Genomic DNA, 10,416 nt, shown 5'->3' with positions numbered 1-10,416 from the left:
TATACTGTCCAATCTTATAAATTGAAATGAATATTATAGGTGGCAGCTAAGATAATAAACAGAGCATTGTCAAACACAACAATGTCGTTTTCAAATTTAATTGGCCCTATTGAAGAAATTAGCTTCTATGGACATCCCATTACTTACATGGCCCCAAGTGTGTATGGCCATCCCCATGTAAGTTCTTTTTCTTTTAATAATGTATAGTATTAACACCTCTTTGTTTGCATTACTGAACAAGATTTGACTATCTCATTATTGGTCTTTTGAATAGGCGTTGACGATACATTTCCAGAGTTACATGAACCAGATGACGATTTCTTTGACTGTAGATCCAACGGCCATAAGTGATCCTCATCGGCTACTTGACGATTGGGAGAAATCTTTACAAAGCATAAAAGATGCTGTTCAAAAAAGAGGATCCGGCTCATTAGATTGAGTTAAATCTCTTTTTTCTTATTCAAAGAAAAATAATAAGAAACTATATATACAAATAGATTAAAGAGTGGTACCACAAACCAATATGTGTCTGTATTGTGATTGTATTGATATGGGGGAATAACGTACAAGAAGACCCTATTGTAATATTATTATACAGAATCAACAAAGAAGATCTTTTACAAGTTACAATTGTCTAAATTTATATATGTTATCAGCATTCTCTTATATGTACATATCCAAAGTTAAATCCGAACCAAATGAAGTTATGACAAACCGACCAAAACTCATGAAATAAATTTGGATTTGAGACTTAATTTTCAATAACCGAATAAATTAAGTATCAGATTTCTCATACTGAACCGAGCCGGATTCCCAAACCCCTCCCCCCCCCCNCCCCCTTCCAAAATAACTTTCCAAACATGGGGAAATCTATTCGTATACGTAACATAACAAAAAAGAAAAGGAATAATATAATAATGGAAAGTTTGACCCCAAACACAACATAAAAGGAAATATTGCGAGCAAAATAATAATCGAATTTGAAAGTTTGCAAAGAAGAGAAAGTATTATTTAGTCGTCACTGAAAGAATTAGAGAAGGAAAACAAATACCGAAACCAAAATCTATGGAGATCAGGACTCGAAGACTACGACGGCATACGGTGGAGACAATAGTGGAAGAGGAGGAGCTCGAGCAACCACTTAGCCCGGCAGCACGTCTATTTCACGCACCGGAGTTTAACTGCAATATCATATCGGTGATTGGTTTAAATAGAAAGATCGAGCCAGATGTGATTATCGAAGGAATTAAGCAAACTTTGATTAGACATCCTCGTTTCTCCAGCAAATTGGTGAGTGCTACGCTTTTTTTTACGGTGAAGTGTAACAATGTGTGTAAAATAAGTAACACTTTATATTCTAGCAAAAGGTATATTTTCAGGAATTATCTGTTTATATTAAAATTTGATTTGATTCTACATTAATATTTTCGAAGATTTTTAACATTTTTGTTTAAATAAATCATATTGAAGGTGACCTCTTGGAACAAGAATAGACAGGAACAAAAATGGGTTCGGACCAACGTTGTGGTCGAGGATCACGTCATCATTCCCAAAATCGAAATGCAAAACATAGAGAACGCAAACGCAGACGCTTTTCTCGAGAGCTACGTCTCCGACCTCACTACGATCCCGTTAGACACCTCCAAGCCATTATGGGAAGTTTATTTACTCGACTTAAAAACGTCTGACGCTGAAAACGTCGCCATTTTGAGGATCCATCACTCGGTAGGGGATGGTATGTCTATGATGTCTCTAGTACTAGCATGTACGCGTAAAACATCGGACCCCAATGAGCTCCCGAGTCTACCGTACAACAACCGGCTGGCTTCTGAATCATCTCCGTTAAAAACCAGTTCAAGATGTTGTCCCCGGTTGTTTTGGCTAGTTATGGTTCTATGGTCGGTGGTTGTGTTGGTTTCGAATACGGTTTGTGATGCTTTGGAGTTTATCGCTACGGCATTGTTCCTTAAGGACTCTGAAACACCGATCAAAGGCGATTTCCGGTTGAAAAAGAGCAAACAGATGCGTTTGGTTCATCGTACCGTAAGTCTTGACGACATAAAGCTAATCAAGAACGCCATGAAGATGGTAAATTTTCTCCACACATTTTAAGTTAGTTCTATGATATGTCAGGTTTATTTTTAACATTTGAGAGATGTACATACATGATAATATTCTGACCCGTTGATATTGCTTCCATTGATTTACCGGTTAGTAGACTGTTAACGATGTCGTACTGGGAGTATCTCAGGCTGGCCTCTCGCAGTATTTGAAGAGAAGATTCAGTAATTATTTATTATTATTATTTTTTTTTTGTTAAGGAGCATTAATTAAACCATACTATATAACAATATGAAATTTAAATATGTTATGATCAAAATATTAGGGGAGAAGAAGAAAGCAGGGGAACAAGAAGTATCTAAAAGTGTAATGCCTAATGGAATAAGGCTAAGGGGAGCTCTGCTTGTAAACATAAGACCGACTTCTGGTATCCAGGCATCTTTAACATCATTTACTTACAAATACTGATAATATGGGTTTATAAATTTTTTGTCAATTATTTGTTTTGTTATTGATCAAAAACAGGAGATAGCTGATATGATGGCTACAGGATCTAAATGTAGATGGGGAAATTGGATCGGCTACATTATCTTTCCGTTCTCTGTTGCATTATGCGATGATCCGTTAGAACATCTCCGAAGAGCCAAGTCGATCATTGATAGGAAGAAGAACTCGTTAGAAGCTGTTCTTACATTCGTCGTTGGGAAAATACTTCTCAAGTTGCTTGGGGTTCAGGTCAGTCTTNNNNCGCGTAAAACATCGGACCCCAATGAGCTCCCGAGTCTACCGTACAACAACCGGCTGGCTTCTGAATCATCTCCGTTAAAAACCAGTTCAAGATGTTGTCCCCGGTTGTTTTGGCTAGTTATGGTTCTATGGTCGGTGGTTGTGTTGGTTTCGAATACGGTTTGTGATGCTTTGGAGTTTATCGCTACGGCATTGTTCCTTAAGGACTCTGAAACACCGATCAAAGGCGATTTCCGGTTGAATAAGAGCAAACAGATTCGTTTGGTTCATCGTACCGTAAGTCTTGACGACATAAAGCTAATCAAGAACGCCATGAAGATGGTAAATTTTCTCCACACATTTTAAGTTAGTTCTATGATATGTCAGGTTTATTTTTAACATTTGAGAGATGTACATACATGATAATATTCTGACCCGTTGATATTGCTTCCATTGATTTACCGGTTAGTAGACTGTTAACGATGTCGTACTGGGAGTATCTCAGGCTGGCCTCTCGCAGTATTTGAAGAGAAGATTCAGTAATTATTTATTATTATTATTTTTTTTTTGTTAAGGAGCATTAATTAAACCATACTATATAACAATATGAAATTTAAATATGTTATGATCAAAATATTAGGGGAGAAGAAGAAAGCAGGGGAACAAGAAGTATCTAAAAGTGTAATGCCTAATGGAATAAGGCTAAGGGGAGCTCTGCTTGTAAACATAAGACCGACTTCTGGTATCCAGGCATCTTTAACATCATTTACTTACAAATACTGATAATATGGGTTTATAAATTTTTTGTCAATTATTTGTTTTGTTATTGATCAAAAACAGGAGATAGCTGATATGATGGCTACAGGATCTAAATGTAGATGGGGAAATTGGATCGGCTACATTATCTTTCCGTTCTCTATTGCATTATGCGATGATCCGTTAGAACATCTCCGAAGAGCCAAGTCGATCATTGATAGGAAGAAGAACTCGTTAGAAGCTGTTCTTACATTCGTCGTTGGGAAAATACTTCTCAAGTTGCTTGGGGTTCAGGTCAGTCTTCGTATACATTATTATCATATATTTAGTTCAAAAATGAACCATAGGCATACACTTAAAGTTTCAATAAATCTAACAAAATAAAATTCCAATTAATCACCTAATAAAACTCCATCAGACTAGAAACTACATACCTAACCGTTCATTTCATTTGTTTATGTTAGTTTATTAGTATAATTCAATCTTATGAATCTATATGAATGCAGAGGACAGCTCATGTGATTAACAGAGCATTGTCAAACACAACGATGTCGTTTTCAAATTTGGTTGGTCCTATTGAAGAAATTAGCTTCTATGGACATACCGTTACTTACATGGCCCCAAGTGTTTATGGTCACCCCCACGTAAGATTTTAATCTATCTGATTTTTTTCTCTTTATTTTCGTTTAATCACTAAAATTTGATTGGACTATGTCAGGCGTTGACGATGCATTTTCAAAGTTATATGAACAAGATGACGATTTCTTTAGCTGTCGATCCAACTGTTATTAGTGATCCTCATACACTATGTGATGATCTGGAGGAATCTCTAAGAAGTATTAAAGCTGCTGTCCAAGAAAGAGGTTTGACTCAGTAGATTGAGCTTCTTTTTTTTAAGAGAAAAAGAAAACTACAAGCTTAAAACATGAAAAAGACAAAAAAAAAAATATACAAAATGAAGATTAAAAGCATTTTTACCAATGTTCTTTTGCTTCCATCTTTTTTTTTTTGCTATATGAGACCAAATTGTAGGTTTTACTTATAAAAAGACATCGTTCCCGGCAATTTGTCCCTACAAGCCTACAATTTGGTCTCATATAGCAAATTATATAATGAAAATTTTATCAACCAGAACAAAACTACATATTTGGTTGGTAAAGCTTAATTGGCTCATTTGCTTGTGAAGCTGCTTCGTCGATCTCCCATTTAGGTTTTGTGAATAGAAGAAATGAGCATTAATGAAACGATGTATTTTAACTACTTTCCATTACTGAGATAAAAATTATATTACAAATAAATTTATTTATTTTTCATAATTTTATATTTAATTTTAATAATAAACGCTCTTTTTAGATATTACAAATCGATAATTTATGTGTAAGTATATTTGTCTTGCTAGATATTTAAAATATATAGATATTTTCATATTAAATTTTACATACATGTATTTAGTTATATAATATTGTAATATACTGCTAAACTAATATAACCGAAACAACACGTGAGATTTTTCTTAATTCTTTATATTATTTGAACATTTTATGTGAAACTAAATTTCTACGAATTGATCAGATCTGATACAAATTTTGTTTTATTTGAAAACTATTTTCTTATAACCGAATATTAAATATCAAATTTCTCAAACTAAACTGAGTCCTCTCTCCTTAAGAAAATCTATTATATTATCTCAGATGATATAGTCTTGGTACAAGATAATATAAAGAAAAGAATAATATAGTAATGGAAAGTTTGATTTCACACACATGAAAAATGGAAAGTCAACTCAAGATAAAGTCACATGGATCAAGAGTCAAGACCTTACGCATACATTAACTGTAGTTAGCATTATTTTGACGATGCATATACCTGAACATTAAGTTATAATCTTCACAAATTAATAATATAGAAGTAATGAAAAAGAATAATCAAATTTGAAAGTTTCTTTCCACCAAAAAAAAAAAAAGAATTTGAAAGTTTCCAAACGGTTATACAAAGATATATTGGCACAGCACGATTTCGAGACTATAAAGAATATGAGTTAGAGAGAAAGAAAAACAAAGATCGAAAACTAAAATTATGGAGATTAAGACGCGACAGCACATGTCGGAGACAACAGTGGAAAATGAAGAAGAGAAGGAGGAGGAGCAACCGCTTAGCCCGACGGCGCGCCTGTTTCACGCGAGAGAGTTTAATTGTTACATCATATCGGTGATTGGTTTAAAGAAAAAGATCGAGCCAGATGTGATTATCGAAGGAATGAAGCAAACTTTGATTAGGCATCCTCGTTTCTCCAGCAAATTGGTGAGTGCCACACATATTTTTACTATGTATACGCCATTGTAGCGTCTAATTATGATCACAAATAGATACTGTCCACGTTTCTGATGCCATGTCAATATTTTGATGCGCTTTCAAAAAAAACAAACGATCATAAATAGATTGCCGTGATATAAAAAACACATAAATATGTTTGGTTATATGGATAAGGTAACATTGGGGTAAAGCAGTGAAATTGTTTATATAGATGATAAATATCTTAAAAGACCATTAAATTATGTGTTTTCCAAAAATTCCATCCAATATCACTACAAGCTTTTTAGTCCAAAAATACCACAAACTTTAAAAATAATTTAAAGTTTTATAATTTAAAAGTTTGGATTTTTGTTTAGTTTTTTGGATTTAGGGTTTAAGATTTAATTTTAGATTTTTGGTATTTTCAATAATAATATATATATTAGTGGTAATTTTGAAAAAAGAAACTTAGTTATGGTATTTGTGGAACAAAAAAAAATTTGAAAAATATATTTTAAATAGGGAGTATATTTTCCCTTTCTGTGATAATATAGAGCCTGTTCTTTTAACTGTTGCGCGACTCATTGAAGCGACAGTTTTGCAATCTTTTTTTTTTTTTTTTACATGTAAAGTTTTGCAATTATGATTTTTTAAAGGGTAGCATTCTAAATTTTGAAAAGTTCTGCAAATCTCGAAAATGGCAGGTTCTCGTTCTGCAAAAAAACTTACAGATCTGCAAGTAGCTGATAATGGCAATTTAATTTTTAAAAACTAGCGACAGTTGCTTTTCAAATTAAAGCTTGGGTTTCTATCGTTGTTTGTCGCAGCGATTCTGAAATCTTTAATTTGGAGTTAGCAGCGATAGAAATTAAAAAGATTTGAAAGAGAAGTTAGAAGAAAAGTAAAGCTTTTTCTGATCGCTGGAAGCAGTCGCAGCGATTCTCTCCCAAACAGGACCATAATTTTTTTACTAGAAACATCTAGCAGAAGATTCAATTAATTAATTACTAACAATTTATTAAACCATAAGGTATAGTTTTAGGAATTATCTTGAAATATGTATATTTATATAAGTTACAACATTTATGTTACAAAGTTGTCATAATTTTTTTTGATCATCTTGATTTATTATTTAATGAAAATTCAGTTGTCATAATTTTACACTAGGAGCCCTTGCTATAAAACACAGATCAACATTTTCTCCAAAAATTATAATATGATAATAATTTTTTTTTGTTATATTTTTAAAAATTTATTTTGTTTGAGACATTATTTACTTTTAATATTGCAATTGTTTGGTAAATCTACATATATCTTTTTAGATACTAATTATTTTAAAATATTATAGTATTTTAATTTGTTGATGTATATTACCATTTCATATTGTTTGTTGTATTTGTATCATTATTTTGTGAAATATTTAAAAGTATTAATTATTATATTCTAACTGTGAGCAAATAAATTTTATTAATTTATCAACAACAAAAATTTAGTTTTACCAACCTGCCGATGTAGAACATTTAAACACATGTTATTTTTTTTGTAGATTGAGTAATACATCTTCATTTTTTAAAATTTAAATCATAACATATGTAGGAAAAAATTTACATATTTATTTATCATATGTATTATATGATAATTCAAAATGATTTGTAACAATGAAATAAAAGAAAGATGATATGAAAATCATAATTTAAAATCTTAACAAAATCTTCCAAATATAGTTAATAATTTGGATACTTAGATGTAAAATCTTGCTTTTTAAAATTCTGATTAGTTTACAATTTTTAAAAATTAATTAGTAATTTTGTCCATAATTATTTAGAGATATAATTTTTTTTTTCCGGAAATTAATAATTATTTAAAAGATTTTATTAGTCTAATATTAAAATTATATTTTTACCCTTATTGAAAAATTAAACATTTGCCTTAAGAACAATGGCATAACAATGTATCTTTTACACTTTATAATATTAGTTTCATACTTGTACTTCTCGATTAATATAGTAGGATTTAATCAATTTTTCAATACTCCTGCTTTTAGTTTAATAGTTTTAATACATTAAGATTTAAAAGTATTTATTTAAATCAATCTTATTGAAGGTGAACTCTTGGAACAACAATAGAGAGGAACAAAAATGGGTTCGGACCAACGTTGTGGTCGAGGATCACGTCATCATTCCCAAAATCGAAACGCAAAACATAGAGAACGCGAACGCAGACGCTTTTCTCGAGAGCTACCTCTCCGACCTCACTACGATCCATTTAGACACCTCCAAGCCATTATGGGAAGTTCATTTACTCGACTTGAAAACTTCTGACGCTGAAAACGTTGTCGTTTTTAAGATCCATCACTCGGTAGGGGACGGTATGTCTATGATGTCTCTAGTACTCGCGTGTACACGTAAAACATCGGACCCCAATGAGCTCCCGAGTCTACCGTACCACAACCGGCTGTCTTCTGGATCATCTCCGTTAAAAACTAGTTCAAGATGTTATTCCCGGTTATTTTGGCCAGTTATGGTACTATGGTCGGCGGTTGTGTTGGTTTGGAATACAGTTTGTGATGCTTTGGAGTTTATTGCTACGACATTGTTCCTTAAGGACACTGAAACACCGATAAAAGGCAATTTCCGGTTAAGTAAGAGCAAACAGATGCGTCTGGTTCATCGTACCGTAAGTCTTGACGACATAAAGCTAATCAAGAACGCAATGAATATGGTAAACTTTCTCCATACATTTTAACTTAGTAATTATATTGATTGTAAACTTTCTCCATACGTTCTATATGAAATGTAAATTTTATAGTTATAATTTGAAAGATGTGACATATATGAAAATACTCCATTGATTTTCCGGTTTGTAGACTGTCAATGATGTAGTACTTGGAGTATCTCAGGCTGGTCTCTCGAAGTATTTGAACAGAAGATACGGTAAATATCTATGATTTTTCTGTTACTAAAACATGAAAATTAAATATATATATATATATGTATATTTTTAAAAAATATTAGGAGAGAAGACGAAAGCAGGGGAACAAGAAGAATCTAAAAAGAATTCAAGTAATATGCCTAAGAAAATAAGGCTAAGGGCAGTCCTGCTTGTAAACATAAGACCGACTACTGGAATCCAGGCAAATTAATCTTATTTAAATACAAGTTTAGATATATATTGATTGTAAAAACTTCATTTACCTCTTTTATTTTTGATTAAAAACAGGATCTAGCTGATATGATGGCTAAAGGATCTAAGTGTAGATGGGGAAACTGGATCGGCTACATATTCTTTCCATTCTCCATTGCATTATGTGATGATCCGTTGGAACATCTCGTAGGAGTCAAGTCGATCATCGACCAGAAAAAGAACTCGTTCGAAGCTGTTCTTACATTCGCGGTTGGGAATCTACTTATCAAATTGTTAGGAGTTCAGGTCAGTCTTATTAGATATATTACTCCTTCATATTAAGGTCAAAGATGAACCATAGTCATATACTTTAAGTTTCATTTAATCTCACAAAATAAAAATCCAATAATCACTGAACAAAATTAATTCCATCAAACTAGAAATTACCAAACTGTTCATTTATTGTATAACCCAATCTTATGAATTTAAATGAATGCAGAGGGCAGCTCAAATGACAATAAGAACATTGTCAAACACAACGATGGCGTTTTCAAATTTGGTCGGACCTATTGAAGAAGTTAGCCTCTATGGAAATACCGTCACGTACATTGCCCCAAGTGCTTATGGTCATCCACATGTAAGATTTTAATTTATCTGATTTTGTTTTCCTTTTATTTCCGTTTTTTTTTCAAGATTTTACGATTTCATTGGTCTATATTAGGCGTTGACGATGCATTTTCAAAGTTATATGAACAAGATGACGATGTCTTTAACAGTCGATCCAACGGTTATCAGTGATCCACATAGACTATGTGACGATTTGGAGGAATCTCTAAGAAGTATCAAAACTGCTGTCCAAAAAAGAGGGTTTACTCAGTAAATTGAGCTATTGTGTGTTTGGTTTATAGAAAATATCAAATCTTAAAATATGAAATAAGACAAAAAAAAAACTATAAAAAATGAAGTTAAAGGGCATTTACCAATATGTATAACTTTGATTAAATTGATACCTTGATGGCTTGATATATTTCTTAAATTGTTTTCATCTTCTATTTTCATTCTCATTGATGTGGTGTTACTCAATAAAGTCTTGCAGCACCTTTGATCTTATCGATCTAGTGCTTAATGTATTGAACCTCAAGGAGCACAGACTAACACATTAGGAATGTACACATTCACTTAATCTAAGCTTAATAATAAGGTTTTTGATTTTTAAACTTGACTAACGAAACAAGACAAATCAAGGTAAAATAAAGCAAAAGACTAACAAGATTCAAGATCACAACAAAGCTGAAAATAAGAATTCAAAAGATGGACCTAAAACACTCCTTTCTTGATGATCCTTCTCGAAGAACCTAAGAAACAACAATTTGATACAAGTACAACCTAAAATAATCTAAAATGCTGTGATTATGCAAGAAAGTAAGAACAAAACAAGCCTTAAAAGCACAAAACATA

The 10,416-nt window shown here is 32.3% G+C and overlaps 3 protein-coding genes across 3 annotated transcripts in view; all 3 read left to right on the top strand.

The window, feature by feature from the left end:
* LOC104711431 (O-acyltransferase WSD1) overlaps positions 1-623 on the top strand; it is a 7,756-nt gene extending 7,133 nt beyond the window's left edge. Inside the window, exon 7 of the mRNA XM_010428131.2 lies at positions 275-623. Coding sequence (XP_010426433.1) covers positions 275-439 — 165 coding nt within the window. The 3' untranslated portion in view covers positions 440-623. The remainder of the gene's footprint in view (positions 1-274) is intronic.
* On the top strand, positions 1,546-4,420 carry LOC104715459 (O-acyltransferase WSD1-like). Its single transcript, XM_019230285.1, has 9 exons — positions 1,546-2,088; positions 2,219-2,285; positions 2,387-2,496; positions 2,587-3,129; positions 3,260-3,326; positions 3,428-3,537; positions 3,628-3,837; positions 4,050-4,187; positions 4,262-4,420. The coding sequence occupies exons 1-9, from the start codon at positions 1,561-1,563 to the stop codon at positions 4,418-4,420; spliced, it is 1,932 nt and encodes a 643-aa protein (XP_019085830.1). The 5' UTR covers positions 1,546-1,560.
* On the top strand, positions 5,476-9,969 carry LOC104711425 (O-acyltransferase WSD1-like). Its single transcript, XM_010428125.1, has 7 exons — positions 5,476-5,844; positions 7,939-8,556; positions 8,702-8,768; positions 8,850-8,968; positions 9,055-9,264; positions 9,458-9,595; positions 9,680-9,969. Exons 1-7 carry the CDS (start codon positions 5,620-5,622, stop codon positions 9,836-9,838), a joined length of 1,536 nt encoding a protein of 511 aa, XP_010426427.1. The 5' UTR covers positions 5,476-5,619; the 3' UTR covers positions 9,839-9,969.

Source organism: Camelina sativa, chromosome 9 (genome assembly GCF_000633955.1).
Source record: "Camelina sativa cultivar DH55 chromosome 9, Cs, whole genome shotgun sequence".
NCBI lineage: Eukaryota > Viridiplantae > Streptophyta > Magnoliopsida > Brassicales > Brassicaceae > Camelina > Camelina sativa.
This window is presented reverse-complemented; position numbering and strand designations above follow the sequence as displayed.